The 22776-nt window shown below is 48.5% G+C and overlaps 1 protein-coding gene across 20 annotated transcripts in view; it reads right to left on the reverse strand.

The window, feature by feature from the left end:
* The window catches only part of Msi2 (musashi RNA-binding protein 2), a 378925-nt gene that overhangs the window by 325935 nt on the left and 30214 nt on the right, over positions 1-22776 (reverse strand). For 12 of the 20 annotated variants that reach the window (XR_879764.2, XR_388550.3, XR_001780073.2 and 9 more), the window contains exon 6: positions 22561-22632. The exons of 6 other annotated variants lie outside the window; for them this stretch is intronic. Coding sequence is in view for 11 of the 14 variants with exons in the window: in XM_006534440.3 (XP_006534503.1) it covers positions 22561-22632 (72 nt within the window). In the remaining 3 variants the exon portion in view is untranslated. Of the gene's footprint in view, positions 1-15719; positions 22233-22560; positions 22633-22776 lie in introns of those variants that run through there. 2 more of the 20 variants (NM_001201341.1, XM_030246418.1) reach the window with 2 other exon arrangements.

Here is a 22776-nt window from a genome sequence, read left to right on the forward strand (position 1 = left end):
AAAGGGCAGGGTTTGTGATCAATCCGTAAAACTGGACCCCAGGCCGTCACTTGGCATCTCCTGTCATCTCTCAAGGACCCATGCAACCAGACTACCTTGTACCACCCTTTACACACAGCCAAAGCTGCGGCAAGCGGGGCAAGACAAGGACACCTGGGAAAAGCAAGTCATCACCCAAGTTCCAAAACAGATGGCTCTAGGCCTCAGCTTGTAAAACGAGGGCCCAGCTGAGACACTTCCTAAGGGGTTGGAGAAACTGCGTATTTATTTCACTGTATTGTCCGCTGCCTTGTCCCCCAAATAGCTGTCCCTTTTGTGCTAATAGAACAGCTCAGGATTGACAAGACAGCCGGACACTGGGCTATATATTTCACAAAGTGTGTAACAAGCCCACCCTGCAGTCACATGATGCCTTTTCTCTTGCACTCAGTGGGACCTCAGATCTCCCACACTAATGACGATGATGACAAGCGGTGATTTCGAAGGCCTCTCTTGTTTACCGTCTAACGGCCTCTCGGCGCCCCGTGTGAGTCAAGTTGAGATTCCCGCATCCCCGTGTACACCCTCCACCATAGCAAAGACCTAATTTAGACAGAGGCAAATTAGCTCTGTGGGGTGAAATGCATTAACCAAGTCTCCCAAACAGCACAAATCTAATTAACTGAAAATCAAAATTGCAAAGCTGCCGAAAAAGATTTCCATGGGAAAGGTCTCCTAAGGATTGAAGGAAAGTTGCGGGCCACGTGACCTGCTTAATCCGAGTCACAGCGCTAAACTGGGATAAATGCTGTTTGGGCGATCGGGTTTGTTTGCCTTCTCACTCCTGTTTGTTTGCTCTAGATCACCTGTATCACCAGCGGGCTTTGGAGGGCTTATCTGGTACACGCAACAGCCATGAAAAGCATCCTTGCCTAGGAGTGGGCCCTAGCCTTCCCTTTCAGAAGCTGGGGGGCTATGGGAAATAAGTACAAAGCTTCCAGAAAACATGGCAGGGAATGTCTCTCCTGCCCTTGCATGAGCTCCCTAACCTCCAACTTCACCTCCACCAGGACCCCCACCACCCGACAGATGTCGCCAGCACCACTGCCAATGTCTTCTACCTAAGGCCCTGTAAATGACAGAGACTCAGTGAAGCCAGATAAACAGCTCTGGCTTTGTCCTTTCCAACTCTGATCTTTCCAAACAAAACAGCAGGTAACACCTGGCTGCTCTGGGCCCTAGCTCTTGGTGGGGAGAGTTTCCATGCGTGCCACCCCACCCAAACCCATACGTGTTTTAAACACTTCCCCCTCCCATCGGTTCATCTCAATACTGACTGTAATGGGGAATCATATGGGGAGCCTGCAAACCCTCCCAAAGCTTACTCCACAGCCAGACCAAGGACACTAAAACCCCAAAGGTTTGACCACGCCTTCCCCAGGCAATGCTGTCTGAAGCCAAGGCAAAGACTTGGAGCTGCATATCAGCACTTCCTGAGCTGCAGTAGGTCCCTGGTTCACTTGGGGGGTATGTGGTTAAAATGCAGGTGCCTCACTGAGCAGCTAGCTCTAGGCTGGGGACTGGGATTCTATACCGCAGCCAGGGTCCAGCGTAACATCCTAGGATCAGTCCACACTCTTCGTCGCCAGGCTCCAGACTTCCGGTCCCCAGACTCCTCAGCTGATGCTCAAGATGGTGATCTGTTTCCTTTCTTCGTTCCCTTTTCCATCTCTTGCCAGTGCCGGGCAGACATGCTGCACGATACACACAGCCCTCCAAGTACACACAGCTCACTCTTTACTCTACGGCTGGGCCTAGCTGCTCCCTTGAGTGAGAGACTCCTCAGCCACCATCCTCTCTGCCTCAGCCTATCTATTGTGAGTGGAAGTGTGTCCCCTGCAAAAATGTTTATGGAGAATTCTTAACCCTCCCCAGGACCTCTAAATGGGATCATATGCAAAGACAGGATCTTTATGGAGAACTTAGGCCAAAATGGCGTCAGGGGAGTAGGCCTTCATCTGACATAGTGTCTGTATTGGGGTAGGTGGGGGTAAACACATATACATGTTTGCACATGTACAGTGTAGACACAGGGAGAAAATGACCATTGTCAGCAAAGGCCCAGAACCGAACTTTTCTCCCTGGTTTTTGAAGAACCAACATCCCGAAACCTTAACCTTGGACTTTCCCAGCTCCCCAACTATACAGACAAGATATTTCTGATGCTGAAGTCACCCAGCCTGTGGTACCATATTACTTTGATCCTAAGAGGGCAACACCCTACATTTCAGACTCTAATCTAGTCTCCTGCCTGGGAGGATGTCCTGACCTGCCCACACAAGCCAGTCCCTCTGGTCATTCGTTGGACTGCCCACATTATCTGACCTTCTGCCATTTATAATATCCTACCAACCACAACGTCTGAGATACAGAAGGTATGCTTCAAGCTGCCCTGGAGACAGGAAGTAGAAGTAATTTGACTTCTCCTGCCATCAGGAACTTCTCAGAGAGGTCTCTACATCTGCTGATGCCTGTGTCTGCCACAGCCTGTTCTTGTTTCCCTCCAGGCTACTAGAAAGATCACTGCTTTAAGTTGGGCTTTGGTGTGTGTGAGTGTAAGTGAGAGAGAGAGAGAGAGAGAGAAAGAGAGAGAGAGTGAGTGTGTGTGTGTGTGTGTGTGTGTGTGTGTGTGTATGTGTGTGCACACGCGCGCATGCGCGCATGTGTGTTTTGGTTTTTTTGAGACAGGGTTTTTCTGTGTAGCCCTGGCTGTCCTGGAACTCACTCTGTAGACCAGGCTGGCCTGGAACTCAGAAATCCGCCTGCCTCTGCCTCCCAAGTGCTGGGATTAAAGGTGTGCGCCACCACTGCCCGGCATGTATGTGTGTTTTAATCTGCCACATTGAAATGCAAACTGCCAGGTGTTAAACACACTGTCCCTTACCATGGGGACAGCTGGTCTCCCCTCAGACTAGCATTTATCATATTTGCAGTAAATACACAAAAGGTCTTCCATTCGAAACCAGAAAGAGGGCACGATTCTTTTGTCAAAAGGCACCTGGTAACTAAATGCTGGGCAGAGCGTGACACTGATTTGGACTGCTGCTTCTCCTACTTGGGTGTGGACCTTCACATGTGTGGACACGTGCTATGCTAGAACAGGAGAGACCAAGGTAACTGTCAGATGGATAGATCGGATGCAGTGTGCAGCCGAGCTTCACTGCCGGCCGGAGGAGGAAGGGCGACATCCAGTGAAAACGTAAAAAGAAGCAAGCGCCTCTGGGAAGGGAGACCTTGACCCACCTTAGAGCGAAGATAATGCGCTAGAGCCCGTGTTCTGTGACGACAGCACTGCAGCAGGTCCATTCATGCCCACAACTATAAAACCCAGAAATCCTCCATGTTCAGAGAGCGGAGAGGGGAGCTCTGTTAAAAATTAGGGTGTCCTCCATGCCAGTAAAGAACAGCCCAGGCACCTTCCTGCAATTTTCTTTTTCCTTTTCACATAGAACCAGGTGGTATGAAAGGACCACTTTCTCTGCAGGGTCGATTTACATCTGGAAGAATGTATGGTCTGCTCTCCTGAGGGTTCCCAGGCTAACACAGCCTTGAAACTCCCGCATAGCACTTCATCTACCACCGGGTACATCCCCAGGGTTGGGAGAGGCTTAAATCAAACAGGATGGTTGGCACCCACCCTCCCCACCCCCACGTCCACCCCACCTCCCCACCTCTTAGGTGCTACCACACCAGGTTTCCTCCCCTGGAGACTTTGATGGTGATCTTCAAAAAGGGTGGAGGATGGCTGGAACTGCTCTAGAACCCTACACAGGCTTAGAACCTCGGCCACTGCGCAACAGAATCTCCTACAGGCGCCAAGACACGGTAACTACAGTTCTCCCAGAAGCCCTTTCTCCTGAGAGACAGAAAGCAGTCCTCCACCAGCTTGTGCCTGAACTACCTGAAAGCTTGCAACCGGAGGCATTCCCTCTCCAAGCTCCTCCTCGGCTCCCTGGGGTCAAAGCTTACATCAACAACTCTTAGCACTTGGGGTTCCTCCCATGGGCCTCCCCTCCTAGAACAGCAAGGAGTTGGTCCCTTACTGCATGCAGAGTCACTGTGAGCCCTTTTTACCAAGTGTCCATTGTAAAACAAGACTTCACAATCCAGAGAGACTTGTCCCTGACAAAGACACGTGTGTGTCCCCAAGCTGTTCAAGAAAAACCCAGAACCTCTTCATTATCTACTTCAAGGTCAAAGGTCTGAAACCGATCACTGACCTCCACAGCCAAAATCTTCCCACAATCTGTAGAAACAAAACCCTCTGGAAACAAGCCTGCGTGCGGGAGGACCAGGCTCCGAAGTCCTGTTTCTACAAACAACAGTAACAAAAGACACAGTGTACGTAAGTGTCTGGTTGTTCCGGGTACTACAGGAATTTGATATTTCTATGTCGTAGAGAAACTTACTAAATCCTTACAACAATAGTCCAGAGCAGTTATTACCACCCAGTCCAAATATTTCATTGTTCCTCTTATGCTAATAAGAAAACTGAGAGTGAGAGTGAGTGTGAGATGCCCACAATCTCTATCCAGGAAGAGGCAGAAAGGGGTCTGAACTCAGGTCTACCTGGCCACGACAACAAAACCTCTTGACCTCTGTCCAGCCAAGCCTGGACACTAATGTCCCCACAGTGCAGGCAGATATTCTTCAACCAAGGGAAGAGCTAAGCTTCCCTCCCCCTTCTCTTGGGAAGAAAAGCAAGTTCCTTCCTCTGCTTCACATACAGAGACTTCATTTCCATGAGCTCTGAGTTCTCTAGCCTGTTACCACCAGGTGATTTGTTCTAGCACATTCTGAAGATCAGCAATGTGTCAGAACAATGTGTCTACTCTAGATGCAGCTTATGGGTTCCTCCCCTGGAGATACAGGAGCAGGATGCAGCTCCAGGCAGGCCAGGGACCAGGAAGGAAAGAAACATCTCCAGGAAAGATGGCTCACCCTCTCCTAACCCGGGTTCTAAGCTCCCTAGGTCTGAACGGACACAAATGCCCATTCACTCTCCCAAGCCGAATCCTAATCACCACCAGCAGCCAGGCAGGAAGCTGAGGCCCAGTGGGCAGCACCAGACTCTTGTCTGTGTTTAATGGTAGACCCAGGCTGCTTCTGATTCCCACAGATCTCCACTGACATCTCAAGAGCCAGCCCCTCCTTCCACTGAGCGGTGGCTTCTCGATTCTTCCTTCTTGTTGTCATCCACAGACATAAAGAGTCCCAGCCAGTGACTCTGTCCCCCAACTGCTCTTGGAACTGCCACCTGACAATCTAGTCCTGCCTTCAAGGACAGTCAAGTTACAAAGACCAAGTCACAAGCTCATTTCTGCAGACATTTTCTAATGAGCACAGCACATACCTCTACACCGACCTTGGCCACAGACACAATGGGTGTACTGTACAAATGCCCCATCAAACACTCACACTGTCACAGTCGTTCCCACAGTAGGGCTGTACAGCAAGAGGCCAACAGAGGTTTAAGCCACGAATTCTCTAAGCCCATTCTGGAAGCGACTGGTGATAGGAGGGAGTCGGAGCGGTGAGAAAGCCCAAAGCAATTTCAGGATAAAACTAGCACCAGGGAGTACTATCCGAGGAACAAGGGAAACCCGCTCTGAACACAGCCTCCAGCTCACAGGTAAGACAGGGGCACTGCAAAGTTCCTTAGCTCCCAACTTGAAGCTAAAATCCCCTGTGATGATTTGGCCCAGGAGAACAGAGGAACTACAGAATTGCAAATGTTCAGCGTCTCAGCGGGGCATTCTGACTTATAGAAGAATATTAACATTTCTTTTCAAAGGCTTTCTCTGCCCATAGAAAACCTGGCTGGCATTCCTAAGAAGGCTAGTTAAGTCTTCCCTGCATGATCTCTGGGGGCTAATAGCTAAGGAGGTAGCCTCAGCCAGCCCCTGACAATGAGTATCATTCCCTGGAAGGTCTGTCTGGAAACAGTGGGACGACCTTGGGCAAGTACCTCAGCCTTAAGTGCCAGTTTTGTCAAATGGTGCCAGAGGGCAAATAACAATAGCCCAACTGGACCCCAGGTCCTAGGACCACTGAAATTTTCCCTTCATGGTATCTTCAATGGAGGTAAGGAAAACCTACCAGGGAGAAAGGTTAGCCTCAAGGATAACTGAGAAGAGCTGTGCTGTTCTGTGAAGCCAGCCTCAGAGAAGTCCCTCAGGGATGGAGAGTGTCATGTTGGGCCCTGAGGTAGAATGAGCATCCACAGAGAGACAAGGGGGCCTGCAAAACAGCTCAGTCAGTGAACTGCTTACCATGTAAGCATGGATCTAAATTCGATCCCTAGAAATCATGTCAAAAAGCCAAGAGCCAGAGTCTGCTCTGTTTATCCCAACACCCTAGAGGCAGAGGCAGATCTCTGCGGGTTCAAGGTCATCTTGGTCTACATAGTAAGTTCTAGGCCAGCTAGGCAAGCATGGCAATATTTACTTGTTGTACATCTGCGCTTATGGGGACCACCGGGGTTCCCCAGGCAGCTGACCTAGCCATAGCAGCAAATATGCATCCAAGTGCTAAGAAACCTGGCGGCTCACTAAAGTACACCCCAAAGAACTCCCCATTAAGACCATCTTAGAGGGGACTGGAGAGGTGGCTCAGCAGTTAAGCAAAGGTCCTGAATTCAATTCCCAACAACCACATGGTGGCTCGCAACCATCTATAATGGGATCTGATGCGTTCTTCTGGTGTGTCTGAAAACAGCAACAGTATATATATATATATATATATATATATATATATATATATATATATATATATACACACACACACATATATATACATATACACACATATATATATATACATATACACATACATATATAAATAAAATGAATTTTAAAAAAGAAATTTCATTTAAAAAAGACAATCTTAAGAACAATGGCCAATAAAGGCGATATAGATAAATCATCAATACAAGTGACTTTCTGAGATTTCTACAGCCCTGACAAATACAAGTTCCCCATTTATATGCATAGATCCAAAAAAACATCTTAGTTAAAATTATATTTGGAAAAAAAAAAGATCATCTTCCCCTCATCTGACAAAGTTGCAATCTATAGATGACAGAGGCTGGTAGTCCCCAGTCATCACCATGCACCCAATGACACCTACTTCATGCCAGCCTACAGTTGGCTGAAACAGACTACATTCTTCTAGTATCTATGAGCAGTCCCGCCCTAGGACCAGTTTTTATATTTCCTCGGGGGTCATTAGCATCTCCTAGCAACAAACACACCATAAGACCTGACATTTTACAAAAAGGAGGAGGGCAGCATGGTCAGGGTAGAAAGAAGCAGATGGACAACAGATGAAAAGCTGTGCAAGCTCACACAGCATTGTAGGCAAAACAGCTACCCACTCTGAGTGAGAGTTGGTGGTAATGTAATCACAAGGGATTCCAAGGGAAGACACCACAGGGAAGGACAAGGGCTGACCCACCAAGGGTCTGAGCCCAACTACTAAGTAGGGACACAGCCATCACGTACCTAGTGAGTTCTGTTTAACACAGAGAAATGAGCCAGGTAATGGTGGTGCACGCCTTTAATCCCAGCACTCGGGAGGCAGAGGCAGGTGGATCTCTCCGGGCTTTAGCTTCCTCAACCTTTACTTGGGGCACTGATTTGGGTGTGACAGCTCACACCAATAATCCCAGCGCCAAGGAGGCTGAGACAGGAGCACTGCTGGATGTTCAAAGCCAGACTGGAATACACAGCAAGATATTGCATTAGAAAGAGACGAAAACTGTTTCACAAGACAGAAATGGAAATTATATTGAAAAACACAGTCCATGCAAAAGAGCTAGGCACTTGAAAGGGACTCCCCCCCCCCCAATATGATCTAGAACAGTGGTTTTCAATCTATGGGTTGCAATCCCTTTGGTGAACCCTTTCACAGAGGTCACCTGAGACCATCAGAAAACAGGTATTTAAATTACGGTTCATAACAGTAGCAAAATTACATTTATGAAGTAGCAATAAAAGTAATTTTATGGTTGGGGGTCAGCACATCATGAGAAACTCTATTAAAGGGCCACAGCATTATGAAGGCTGAAAACCCCTCTTCTAGAGTGTTCTGTTCACATTCCCCTTTATCTCTGAAGCAACCTTGTAAATCTCAGCAGTGGCAGAGGTGGTTGGTAAGACAGGCTAAGCAGACTGTATTCAAAATTCTTGGCACCAGAGCTTTAAGTTCCTGTTTTGCTTTGTCTTAATATCTGCTATAATCCAGAATGAGATGTTTTTGAGATAAAACCCAAGTCTATAAACACAGCGCTCATTTATATTTCACGTAGACCTTGAACACACAGCCCAAAGGTAATCTTAGGCAATATTCTTAATGTGCTCTGATTTTGACTGTGGCTCATCACAAGACCATGTGTGGAATTTTCCACTTGTGGTCATGTAGGGAAAACTTCAAATTAGGGATCTTCAACCTAGGCCACCCCTTGTGTTGCATTAATTCCATACCAACCACCCCTACCGAGCAGACACCCCATCTTATTCACTCAGTAACATCAGCTACTAGGCAGAGGTGGTCCCTGTGTTACAAAGAGACTCCCTCCAGATGTTCTCTGACCACACACACACACAATATCAGCAGATATGAGAAAGTACTTTTTTTTTTGCACTGCCAAATTCCTTCTCCAAACCCTCCAAGCCTGGGGTTCCCCAGCTAAAAGTGTCCGGGTTGTGTGTGCCTTGGTAGGTTCACGCACGCCATGTTCTCATACAGGAAAACACAGTGTGTGAACTAAAGAAATGTCAGAGCTGGTGACCAAGCACTGAACATGGTGATGGGCCAAAATCAAAGGAAACGTACACATTCAACCACATACCGGAAGCTCCGGAGATAAGGAGGGACGCAGAGTCTCCTTCCTGTCCGTCCGTGCACTTGGGATTTCTGACCTATTTTAGGGTTACTGGTGCCATATGAAACACCACGACCAAAACAACTTGGGGAGGGAAGGGTTTGTTTCATTCAAAGTTCTGTATCACAGTTTATCACTGAAAAGCAGGTTGGCAGGAACCAGGGAGGAAGAGCTGATGCAGAGACCATGGAAGGATGCTGCTTCCTGGCTTGCTCCTCCTCATCTGCTCAGCTGGCTCTCTTACAGAACTCAGCACCACCCTGGCTGGGCCCTCCCCACCAACCACTAAGAAAATGCCCTACTTGGCCTGCCTACAACCCTTTCTTACAGAGGCATCTCTCTCTCTCTCTCTTTCTTCCTTCCTTCCTTTCTTTTTTTCTTTTTTTTTCCAAGACAGGGTTTCTCTGTGTAGCCCTGTGTAGAGCTGTCCTGGAGCTCACTCTGTAGACCAGGCTGGTCTCGAACTCAGAGACCTGCCTGCCTCTGCCTCCCAAGTGCTGGGATTAAAGGCGCATGCCACCACTGCCGGGCTACAGAGGCATTTCTCAATTGATGGTCCTTTCTGTCAGATGTCTCTAGCTTGTATCAAGCTGACATAAAAGTAGCCAGCAAAATACACAATCTTCGACCTCATCGTCATGTAAGATGGTTGTGAAAGCTAGCCTAGAATTCAGATCCACAGCTGGGGCGCAGGGGAAAGCTAGGGCAGGGGGAGGTACCTACACCTGTGTAATGAGCTGGGCAGGACAGTTTTGTTACTACTCTACGGTAAGGGTGTGTGTGTGTGTGTGTGTGTGTGTGTGTGTGTGTGTGTTCAAAGTGTACATGAATCTAACTTTATAAGCAGCAGGTCTCAGTAGGAAGTGTTCATTTGCTCTCATTAGCAGGCAGGAACGGCTCCTCTCCACAGGCAGCATGAACTCCGAGCCCCAGAAGGCCCGCAGTTGGTAAGGGACAAGCAGAGAGAAACTCAAGAGATGACCAGAAAAGCTCTTCCTCATTGAATAAAAAAAAGTAAGTAAGGAGAACCCAGTGTCCCCAGAGCCGGGTCACTTTCTAGACACTGGAGGAAGCAGAAGCCAGGTCTCTCTGTACCCTGAATGGTAAGAAAAACAGACCCAAATAAACGCCCACTGAATTGATGCTCCCATACCCTAACAGCACCAGCCTCACATCCTCTCTGCCTCTGTTCTGCTCTCGGAGCTGTTTGTTTGTTTGTTGTTGATTTTGGTTGGTTTGAGATGGGAGACTGGCTATGTTATACAGGCTGACTTCTAACACTGGTAAGAGCTCCCTTGGCTTCAATCTTCAGGAGCCGAAACTCCAAACGAGCCCCACCATGCCCACTTAGGTCAGATTCCCTTCAAATACACACAATGCAAACGCTCTGAAATCTGACGGCAGAGCTGGGGCCTTCCACACGACCTGCGGGCCCACGGGGTGTTATCAACCATCAGAGGAGGACAGAGGGAAAGTCAACAGGAAAAGACAAACAGAATCTACAAGCCTGGCCTTCTCGGAACCTCCGAGCCAAAGCGAGTCAATTTCATTTAACCTGCATGTCAGGCTCCTTCCATGACATGGGAGAGCACCCTCAGAGGCGCTATGAGGGTTCCATTCAGCAGTCTGGACCCATCTTCCTTCCCCCTTCCTGAGCTGCACACTCCAAGGAGGGCCCGATGTCACACCAACGGACATGTGTTTTGACTCGGTGAGCTATGTCTCTGGCTCTGGTTGCAAAGGCCTCTCCGGCACCACAGCAGATTCTTTTCCCAGGAGGCTAATTTATTAACTCTTCATAAAAGCTATCTGTTTGGGAGGAGCATGCCCAGTTGGCTCAGGGTGAGAGCCTGTTGCTAAGGGAAAGAGCTAAGGAAACAATTCCTCTCCTACTCTCCCCTCAGCACCAAGACTCCAGGGATAGAGAGATACCTGACTGTCTCTGAACCCTGACTACCACGCCAGTCAGTCGGGTTCCTCCTCCTGCACCAGGGAGACAGAAAAAGCACCATGAGTCAGCTGGGGCTCCCGATGGGGTACTCAGCAGACCTACATATCCCAACCTGGAATCCTGACTAAAAGCTGTTCCCAAAGCCTTCCAGGACCTAGAGTCTACATCCTGCCCATACCTCCCCACCCAGGCCTACTAGCTCCCTACCTGGATGCTCGCCCCTCCTGAGATCAGTCTCCTCAAGTCCAAGCCCCAGCCAGTCCCATTCCTGCTGTCTCTCCCTAGGCCCGCAAAATACCTTCCATACACTAGGCATCCAGTGCAGTCATTATACTGGGGTCCCCGAGAATGGACTGCAGAGTCTTTGTATGGCAAACCCCCTGTGGGTGGGGGTCCTCTTTTGACGAGCACTCTGTGTGTGTGTGTGTGTGTGTGTGTGTGTGTGTGTGTGTGTGTGTGTGTGTGTGTGTGAAGGGGGGGAGAAACCAGAGAGAGAGAGAAAGAGAGAGAGAAAGAGAAAGAGAGAGGGAGGCCAGGTTCCATCTTGTGTTCAAGGAGACCTAGCCAAACCTAGCTTAATGCTCCAACACAGATGGTCAGTACTGGGGCCAGAATTCTGAAAGAGAGCTTCCTGGACACTCCTCTTTCACAAGTACAGGCATGCATGCTATATGCTTGCCACAGCCCCTTTCTGGCCTCTCCCCTTTGGATCTTTGGATGTCACTGCACTGTCTCTCCTCCATGTCTCCATGTTTCAGGAACACGGACAAAGACACGACAGACACACACACACACACACACACACACACACACACACACACACACATATACACACACACCCGTCGTCCTGAAAGCCACTGTGACTGCTGACTTCCTTTAACAAACAGGGTCCCTCCCGTCTTGTGTGCTGCCCACAGCTCTGGGGATACTTTATGTTCTAGAATCCCGCAACAGTGTCTGAGCTGAGAAGGCAGGGACTAGAATAGTCTTTATGAAGTCACCCAGCCTAACAGGAGCACAGTGAATGAATACGCTGACAGGCATCCACAGTAGCCTAATGTAACAACAGACCACGTCGTCTAGGCTTATGGTAGGAAGAATCTTTTCCTCGAAAAATAATAATACAGGACAATTTTTAAAAACCCCCACTAACCCACCAGACAAGTAAAATCAGTGATTATTATTTATACAGTTTGCACCTAGACCTTGCCCATAAAAGCACAGGTGGTGTTTATGTAACTGCATCCCTACTACGAGCCTCTCTGATGGTGTCCCCTTAATCCTGTGTTTCTACATGCGCCATGCAGGACCCAAAGCCTGTGCTTTGTCCCTCCACCCGAGTCACGGGCCCCGAGCATGCCCAGCCCAGCCCAGCCCAGCCCAGCCGTGCTGAGGGCACAGCTCTATTCTGTCCTCACTGAACATTTTTTTTCCTGAGGCAGCTTCCCTTCCCCAGGTGCTAAAGCAGATTTTCCTTCTCAGTTCCCAGGACATCAAAGGTCTATTTTCACATAAAAGCGCTCAACTGAACAGATAGTAAAACAAAGGTTGCCCTTCCCCAAAGCCTCAGACGTGGCAGGATTCTCCCTGCCCAACTGGTCTTCCTCCTTTAGATTTGAGGAAACACCTCATGACGCCCAAGGGGATCCAGCACCATGGCCACCTTCCCAGCCTGCATAGGCCTCTTCCCACCATCACATCCTACCTCACCCGGGTCCCTAATCCTTCCTCTCTCCTTGGACTAATCCCTCCCCTACCTGAGGGCCCAACAGATACCTCTCTGGGGCTAATGTTTGCCTGGGGCTGTCCGCAGTGCCTCCCTGGAGCCATTCCCTCCACCAAGGTTTGCTGTCACCAAACCCTGGGGACTTGCCTAAACTCTCATTTATTTCTCTATTTATACTAAAAGGAACAACATGGCCCTATGAAGCAGGAAGGGACGGAGCTGAATCTAGCTTCTTGTCATCCGTGGGCTCTTAATAAAATCAGGGGTCAACAGGAACAAGCATCAGGCTGACACTCAAAACAGCACACACAGAGGCCAAGCTAACACACACTGCTGCCCAAACACTCACAGCACTGACAAATGGGTCTGTTTCTGTCCCAAGGCAAGACTGCAGCTTGAAGAAGAAGCCTACCACACAGTTGGGGGTTTTGTGGCATCAAATGCGTTAGTGCCCAGACTCTGTGCCCTAAAAAGAAGCAAGCAGGGTGTTGTTTAACCTCATGAGTGATTAGTGAAATGCAAACTAGAGCTACAAATTGGGCACAAATGAATGAGTCTGCTACTAGTAAGGGCTTATGAGGAAGAGGGCAACGAAAACAACTATTTGGAGGCTCTGTGTATCTGCAGAACAGTTTCTATTCAAACAGAACTCGCACATACACTGAGATGCCGCAGCTCTCCTATCAGACATAGATCCTAAGAAACTCTCACACACACCCCAGATGAGTACATCTGTCTCAGAGAGCCACAGGAGTAAAAATGAATACTAGAGCTGAAGATATCCAAGATACCCAACAGATACCCAAGCTGTCCATGAAGGAATGCCACAAGCCTCTATCTGTCCTTTTTCTGTTTTGGTAATTTTGTTTTTGAAGCAGGGTCTCATTGTATTGCTTGGGCTGACCTGGAACTTTCAATCCTCCTGCCTCAGTCTCCCAAGTGTTAGAATTAAATATCAGCCTGAATGAAAAGAAAGTCTTCTTATGTAGGGTACAATGCAGAGAAATCTAAAGTGGGGCAAGGCTACCAAGAACAGTCGACCTCGAAGCACATGACAAGCAGGGGCCCTGGCTTGCGGGGTACAGTACATGTCAATACTATGTGTATAAGGTGAAATATTAAATTAAACTCAAGTTGTGTTCTTCTCTTGGTGCCAGCCTTCTTCCTTTGGGACCTCTCATTGTCTCTGTAGAAGCCTGCTTGTTAAGGGCTCAACAGTAACTACCACCTCGTCCCCTTGAGTTAGGTAAAGCGTCTCTAGGGGAAACTCAGGGCCAAATGGGAAATGTTGCTACTCACGACACAAAGCAAGACAGTCAAGAGCAAGCTGCTATCCACACCACATAGTTAGCGAGAGTGGAAACCGCACAGCTAACACTTCTGGAACGTTTTCCTTAGTAAGGCAAGGAAGTCTGAGCATCCACACCATTGGACAGCCCCCACCTCCACCTCCAGAGAAGAAACAGGGCCTTCCAGAGGCTTCTATAATCCACCAAGTTAGCAGCAGAATACCCCTCACCCACTGGTAGAAAGTGCTCAGAATCTCCTTGGACAAGCTTCTCCTGTGGGTCACTGCCTTTGGACACAGATTCTGCTACAGTCTGGATCTTAAACAGTTCCCACAGGGCCATGTGTCAAACGATAGGCCCTTGAGAGGCACTATTAAAAAGGAAGCAGAACCTTTAAGAGGTAAAGCACTAGGAGGTGTCTAGGTTATCAGGGGCATGCCCTAGCAGAGGACCTTGGGACCCCAGTACCTTCTCTTGCTTTCTGCCCACAAGATGAGTGGTTTTGCTGCCCTATGCCATGAAGTGCTTCCTCAACAAAACAAACCTTTCACTTTTTGTAAGCTGATTATCTCAGGTGTTTTGTTATAGTGACAGAAAGCTGATTAACAACGGGCTTCCTTCTTCCAGAAACTCTTGAATAAACCCAGAATCCTTCCTGCTTGGCTCACTCACCTCTTACCACTTTTCCCTTCTGCTCCAGGAAGATCTAAGAGTTACTGATGGTCAAGGACTGAGTGTTCCCTGCCCTGTCCAATCTGCTGTCCCTCCCTCCACCCCAACCTTTCTATCCACCAGTGATTTGACTGATCCATACTCTTGAGGACATGTTTATATCTCAGATATCTTGAACTTCCAGAAAGTGACCTCTTGTTCCCACCCTTGTCTCCATTTATACAAAGGGATCTGTCGCCACCATTCCCTTCCCCAGGACACTCACCGTTGCTCCAAGTCTGTCTCTCTCTGGAATCCTAAGGCAGCACCTGCTCCAGGAAGCTGATCACAGCTTCTGCCTCCCTCCTTTCCTCCCGCTCAGCCCCTCCTTGAATCCCAGCGCTACATTACAAACCACCCCTGCATCTTCTCCCCTCACTCAACTCTGTGTAATCTGAATGAAGTCCTATCCGCTCTAAGGTGACAACAACAGAAACAATTCCCACTTGTTGCAAATTTGCAAGGCACCCAATGCTGTGCTGGGCAGCCTAAAGACACTCAGGAAGAGGAATAGTTCCCATAAACAGAGCCACCCAAAGGGACTCTGCCAACTAGAAAGCATACTACAAAATGACAGTCATGCGAAGAACCTGTCATTGTAAGCCTCAACAAATATTTGTGGTACAAATATTCAGGATGGGGGAGGGGGGGAGGAGGGAGGGAAGGAAGAAATAGATTCTAATTTGTTACCAGGATGGGGAGAAACCCTGGGAACTTCTCCCTGGAAATGCTATAAGTTCTCTAGTGGCTAATTTTTAAGTCATAACCACGTACAATTTGTGAAACAGGAACATCTTTAAAACACAAAAGAAGACAACAAAATTCTACACAGGAAGCGTCAATCATGGTTCTAGAATAAACCTTTATACTCATGGGATGAAAGGAAACAAGTTTTTGGTTGGTTGGTTGGTTGGTTTGTTTGTTTTGTTTGTTTAATGCAATTATCTGGTCCCCACAGGAGAACGAGCAGCTAGCTGTCCACTCTGGCAATGAATGCATGAATGCCAGTGGAATTAGGAGAAGCACTGGCTGCCATTTTGCGGAGGACAGGCGTGAGCTAGAGAAAGCTCTGCTATGGGGCCATGAGTACTGGCAAGCTCTTTGGTCCCCGAGGCCTGATTTTTTTTTCCCGTCTCCAGAACAGAAATAACCTGCCCTCCCTACATGGAGATCATTCTCAATGCATGGAAACCAAACACACTCTCAACCAACTAACTGCAAAGGAGTATGCCAAATCTCCCTAAAATTTTGTTTTATCTTAAATATAATTTGGCAGTAACAGAAAACTAGGCAAAGGCAGTTTCCAGAGTCCCCTGCACGTTTGACTCAGCTACGCCTAACATTGCTAGCTTTCATCCCATGCTACCTTGACCACGAGATGAAACCAATACCAGCTCAAAGCTACTGAGCAAACTCTATAGACTTTTCGGACGTCACCAGTGCTTCAACTGCCATCCCACATCAATCCCAGGCTCCACCTCGTACTTCACAGAACTTGCTTTAAAACAAGCCAAGTGTGTTACAATCATCTATTCTGCCTTGGGAAAGAAATGTCCTGGTACTAGAGGGGAGCTTGAATCTAATCCTCCTCCTCCTCTTCCTCCTCCTCCTCCTCCTCTCCATCAAAGCGGGCAATATTCGACACGATCTCCAAGGGAACAGAATTTGGTCTACAGTGAGATTAAAAGACCCAGACAATGACCAAGCCTCTTAACTCTCCCAAAGCAGCCACAGCCCTGGCCTCTCTCCACAGCAACTAGGCCGGTATTTAAAAGTAGTTTATGTTCATTGCAACCGGGCCTATATGAACACTGCAAAAGCAAGCTGGCTTCAAACCAAAAAAAAAAAAAAGGCTCAAGAGAGTGGCCTAACCAAAAAATTAATTCTGTAAAAGATCTATTTCTATTCCAACTTGTTTTTAAATATATGTTCTGAGTCACACGCCATTAGCCATCTCAATTTATTAATAATCCCAGGGCAACCAACTATCTCAGATCATGCAATGATGAAATCTTGCATTAAAAAAAGAAAATGAAATGTCTGCGCGAAAACATTAAGCAGGTATTCAGCTGTGGTGACTAGGGGAGATGAGGGGTTTGTTTGGTGTTTTGGGTTTTTTTCTGTTGTTTTATAGACCAGAATGTGGTAGCTCAAACAAGATGAAGACAGTGTAAACTGGTAACTCAAACTTTGCAAAGAATCTCCTCCACTGAGCATGAGATTATTTCAGAAATGCCTGGATCAAAGAAAGTTCCCTGGGATTCCCTCCTCCTCTCGCCCCTCAGCAAAGGTTTGCGGTGGGCAGAGATGGCCCCCAAGGCTCAAAGACCCCCTTCTCTTAGCTAAGGAAATGACAGGGCTGTTCTGGCCTTTTAAAGCAAGAACAAATACTTGAGCTATAAAATCCACTTTGTAGATTGAATCAGCAAACAGCTGTTTATACAGGAGCCTTTCCTGCCCCCACACCCCAGCCCCTCAGCAATTCCTATCAGTTTAAAAAGAAAAAATGGCTAGAACAAAGAAAAATGGGAGTTTACAAAGCAGAGCGGGCAGTGGCACCAAATGCCTGAACACTACCTTGTGCCTGCTGCTCTGGGTGACCCCCCCCCGAAACCCCCCTCCTTGTAAATGGAAGTGGGGAGTCTCCCCAGAGGTGAGCCACTTTTAGTGGAAGGGCCCACTAAGTGGGCTCATAGTTGTGGAAGGTTTTTGCTTGCTGGCTGTGCTGTGGCTTAGCTTTCTTTCTCTTTCCTAGGTTGTTCTTTTTCAGCCTGCAGATTCCCACGACCCTACCCTCTTCTCCTTGCTAACTATGGTGGCAGGGTCACCAAAGGCTGCTAGGCAAAAAGATGCATTTGTTCTGAATGACAGAAGGTGGAAAAAAACTGGAGCAGAAACCAGGAAGTCACTCAGCCCCACTCCCCCAACCCCCATGTCTCATGATGAGGAACAGAACCCCCCGAATCCTGCCTGCCCCAAAGGATGAGTATTCTCCTTCTGATTCTCAGACCCTAAATCTCTTCTTCTCTTTACCCTCTAAGGCCCAAATCAGCTAGCACATCTTAACAAAGCTGCCAAGACTGGATCTCCCCTCCCTCCCACCCCTCCCTCTGTCAAGGACCCATTGACACTCTCAGCATCCAACACCTGTGGACACAGCACCTCCCCTTAATGACCTGCCTTCCCACACACACAGCACACCCAAAGGCAACCTGGCCCCAGCTCGGGAACCCCAGAGCCACACCCTGCACCCGGCCCACGGGCATGGGATCAACAAATGTTTGTTCAATGAATGAGTGCAACTCAACGGGCCCTGGCAACCACATTGCTAAATGCTAATTACGACTAGCTGCATAAATAATGAATGAAGAAATGAACTAACAAACTCTCTCTTAGCCAAGCTGCAGGGTCCAACGGGAACACCAAGAAGGAATAAATTGGCTTGTGGCTGTAGTAGGATGGTTCGAAGGCGAGGTGGCTGTCTTTGGAAGGTATGTGAGATTCGGGGAAGGAGGCAGGCAAAGCCCTGGTGGGAGGGGTTACCCATCAGCTTAGGGACTCCTGGATTCACTTTTTCATTCTGTTTCAAGTTGATCTTTGTATGACACACTCAGCTGGCATGGGTGGCGGGGGATGCTACAGAATAAGCTCCATCCCACCACACCCAATGTGGCCACTCTCCACAGCCCCAGAGGCACCGCCCCTAGCACCCGCTGGCACTTCAGAATCAAAGGCAGATGTGCACCGGGCACCCTCTAAAGTGCTTCACTGAGCAAACAAGGAGGCAAGATTGCCTGAAAGAGGCTGCGCTCACATCCATCACCACTCTCCCCACTCCTGAAAGAAAAAGGTCACACGAATATTCAATTTGTTGCTGGTCAGAGCAGGATAGTCCCTGGTATAGGATTTGTTCTGTCCATCAAAAATAAACAAGTCTGCTTCCAGAAGCCTTCCTGAGGGTCATGGGCAGAGCTGTTTCTACTGTCTCCCTCAAATCCCACAACAGGGGGGAGGGACAGAACCACAAGGAGACAGACAGGAGTACACTTAAAGGTGACAGGGGAACTTTTTCAGTTTCCCTGAACGAGCCTCAGAAAAAGTCAATACACACTACTGAACCACGGTCCGTGAAAACAACCAAAGCCCTGACTGTATATTTAGGGCATGTGTTCTCTCTATCCATCGTCTGATCAGACAGTTGAATCTTTTCAAAGGATCAGGCCCTGACATAGGCTGAAGAGCCAGCAGACTGGCCTTAGGCCAGGCCTCCCACCAGATCACTGAGCTACAAACAGCCCACCCCCGAATGAATGGCTCCCTACATAGAGCGGGGACTCTCTCCTAAGTCTCTCTCACCTATGACCCCAGGCTTGAGATTCACCCAGGAATGGCTTTGAAAGCCACAGGAGCTCACTGCCACTGACCAAGCAAACTGGCTTTTGGGTTTCACTTTACCCAGAATAAACTGGGTACCGTAACTGAGGGTTATATAAGCTAGGTAGTGAGTGTGTGAGTTGCTGGGTGCCATAAACGACGCCGTGTGAGTTTATGAGTCCCAGTTCATGGTTTCAGAGCCAAAAGATCACTTCATTACTGAAAATGATCTTACTACTCTGAAACCCTCAGTGGAGAAGAACCACCTCTCCCTGACTTATAATCTATCTTGATGGTATAGTCGGGATGTTTGTCCAGCGGCTCTCCTCAGATGGGACAGATTCCTCAATAGATAAATAATAACGAACACTGCCACTTCCATCAGACAACCCACAGAAACACACCAAACCAGGGTCCCTGTCCCCAAATCAATCTGTGGAATATCTTGCTCACTTTCAAGGGAACCTTGGCTCCACCTCTCCTTGTGAGCCACAGGTCCACCATCTTCTGTATCCCTTTGGAGCCCAGCCACTTTGGCAGCTGGAGATCTTAGCGAGATCCATCTACCTCCAGTTCTAACAAGTACCCAGAAGAGACCTGACACCACTATTGACTGAGCACTCATCTATCTCCCTTCCAGGTAAAACCCCCACCCCACTAGTGCCAACAGCTGCAGGCACATACTCTGAATGCCCTGCCATCCACATTGGCCATGGCCAGCTCCTATTTCCAGGCCTTTGTCTCCCACAATGCTGTGAAGAGCTTTCATTGAAGTATATAAATTTCTGGATCCTGTTCTTGCTCACTGCATCCATGATCCCAAAATCTCCAAGCAAAAGCTCCATGCAGTAGGCCCAAAATGCAAATCTATCTATATCACTAAATCTCCTGCCAAGCCAACTCTTTCACCCAGGATACTGTCCCCAAACTCCGACCTGCCCTGCTTCAAAGGCTTCCCCAGTTCTTAATGCACTGGGCTCTCAGTCGTCCTCCTGAGTACACCTGTCTCGTGGCTTTATCCCCTCCACTATTCCCTAATGACATCCCCTACTTCCATCTCTGCAATCATGCATCCTAACACTCTGACCCCTTTACCCACCCTTAAAGATGAAGTCTTGGTTTTCTATTTCTAGCCTCCCTCCCATCCCCAGCAAGGTGCTCAGGCAACTCTACCAACTGGGGCTTGATCAAGTTTATTCTGTGTATGAACCTTCTCTTATCTGGCCTGGTTAGACTGGGATGCCAATGAGGCCAGGGATTCGATCCCACAGCCTCCCTCTCTTGTCCCACACTTGGCAAAAAGCCTGTTTAATGGCTAGTCACTTGATGACTCTATGCAAGACATGAGGCCAAAGTGCAGGCATAGCTCAACCTAAGCCATTACTCCTGTGGGCAAAGCAATCCAGTGCAGGCCCCACTGACGGTGGGTCAGGTGTGTCGTTCCACAGTGAGAGACACAGCAGAGATTCATCTTTCAGCATCCCCTAATAGTACTAAGCAGCATGTTTAGCTGTTATTTCAATAAGCCTTATTAAGACCCAATTTTCTTGGGTCTTCTTTCAGATTCTGCAGCATTTAAAAGCCTCACTGCTTAATTACATTAGGAGCACCTGTATATATTATGTGCAATAAATCAACTTTAATTTACCACCACACAAGGCTATTCATCTTCGCTGGGTTATTTATTGCTCGGCATTATTGGTGCTGAATTGTATCCTCTTCGCTGTGAGAAAGAACGGCTGGGGTAAGAAAAGCCAGAGCTGGATTGCAGAAAGCTCCGGGTTGCTGATCACACATGCACATAGCAAAGGGGAAAGAAAAAGAGCCATATAAGCAAGGCTTGGCAATCTGCTCCATGCTATTTTCCTAAAACACTCCCCAAACATTTTGATGTTTTCTTTTGCCTGCACACACATTCCAGTTACCCGCTGAAAGGACACAACCTGAAAAACAGGCCCTCGGCTCCGGCTCCAGCAGAGCGAGAACTGGGTGTGGGGTGACAGGCTCTGCAGGAAGTAGGGACGGGATGCTCCAGAGGCTAAGGGAGACAGTTCCTCCTCTGCCTCATGACACCCCCAGCCCACTATCAGGATAGTGATCCACAGCCTGCAGGCACCAAGAGGCCTAACCTGTGGCCCAAGGCCTAAATCGGGACACTAGGGTGAGTGTGTGGCAAAAGGCCTTGTTCCTAATGATAACTAACATGGGCACCTCACTTGAGGAGGAGCTGGAAACCCTACCATGGCAGAGTCACTAGGCTATCTGTAGACCACCTTTGGCATAACCAGGAAAGATCTGGTAAGAACTCCCTGCACAATCAGATTAGGAATCACTATACTCCGGCCAACGGGTTCAGCAGGTAAAAAGGGACTTGCGGCCAAACATGGTGACCTAAGTTCAATCCTCGGAACCCCCAGGATGGGAAGAAAGAAGCAACACCCGTAAGTTGTCCTCTGACCCCACAATGTACCATGGCACTTGTACACTCATACACATGCATACAAAATATATAAATGTCATAAAATACTTCAAAGACTCACTGTCCCCCCAAACCTCAGGAGCCCACTACCCCCAAAATGTCATAGATTAAAACAGCGACTTCCTTACCCACCCTGCCAGCTCTCACCTCATAGTTCCCAAGGCTCACAACCCGCCCCCCCAAGTAGGAACTGTTACTCTCATTCCCATTTTACAGATGAGAAAAGCAAGGTACTGAGAGATGAATTAACTGGCCCAACATTGGATCTTTATAACTCCCTGGGAGGTCTGTTCTGTCCACCTACACTGCCTTTCTGAGACCAGATTGCACACACCTCCCCCCTCCTATGTGGCAATTCACTGGCAAACACAAGCTCCTGTCCCCAAGCTTCCCACAAAGGTGGCCCACAGTTGTGCTTCCTGCTCCAGCTCACCAAAAACTCGAAAATCATTGTGGTATACTGGGCCAACGGCTGCATTCCTGTGCACGGGTTTGCCAGGCCTCTAGGACTGAAACTAACTTGGCCCGGGAATCTCAAGGCCCCTCCCACCAGCGAGGAGCTGCTCTGGAATTCACAGCACACACCTGACTTTTATATTTCTACAAGCACAGCAGCAACACTTAACTTTCAGTAGATAATTTCCCTTTAATCAGGGCCTCAGTCAAGCCCTGGCCAACTGACCCCATCAGACGGCCCCTCTAAAGCCTCGTCTGCCAGGCCGCAGAGGGACGGGGAGAGCCGGGAAGAGGGCAGCAGAGTCTGACAAGCCAACCTTTTTCTGAAAAAAATAAATAGTTCATTTTGAATAAAAGTCTAATTCAGCGTGTTCAGGAAAGCCACGTCCTACGATGGATGGTTCTGTAGGTGTCGGGGACAGCTTGTGAGCTTGGAGCCAAGTGCTAGAGGCACCAACACAGGACCAGAATAATGTCACTAATGTCACTATAGTAAAAGAAGGTCCTGCCCTGAAGCGCTGCAGAGATGGGAACACAAGCCCAGGACATGGTTGTTTCCACCCTACCTTTCCTCTCCCTTAAGCAACAGAGCAAGGGGGGTGGGGGGTGGGCGGTTGTCAGCAAAACACCATACAACTCGAGAGCACTTACCTGGTCACCTGAGGCAGCCCGAGCTTGGACCGTGGTCCATGTGCGTTTCCAGGAGCCTCCCTGCTCTTGACTCTACAAGCAAGCAGGCTCTAAATTATGCGGAACGGAACCTCAGAACCCGGTCAAGGATCTCCTTCTCAAACAGAAGCCGCTTTAACGGGCCAGATCAATGACTCTCAACCAGAAAGCCATGCCCCCCGCCCTTCCCAGGAGACA

The sequence above is a fragment of the Mus musculus genome, chromosome 11 (genome assembly GCF_000001635.26).
Source record: "Mus musculus strain C57BL/6J chromosome 11, GRCm38.p6 C57BL/6J".
In the NCBI taxonomy this organism is placed as follows: Eukaryota; Metazoa; Chordata; class Mammalia; order Rodentia; family Muridae; genus Mus; species Mus musculus.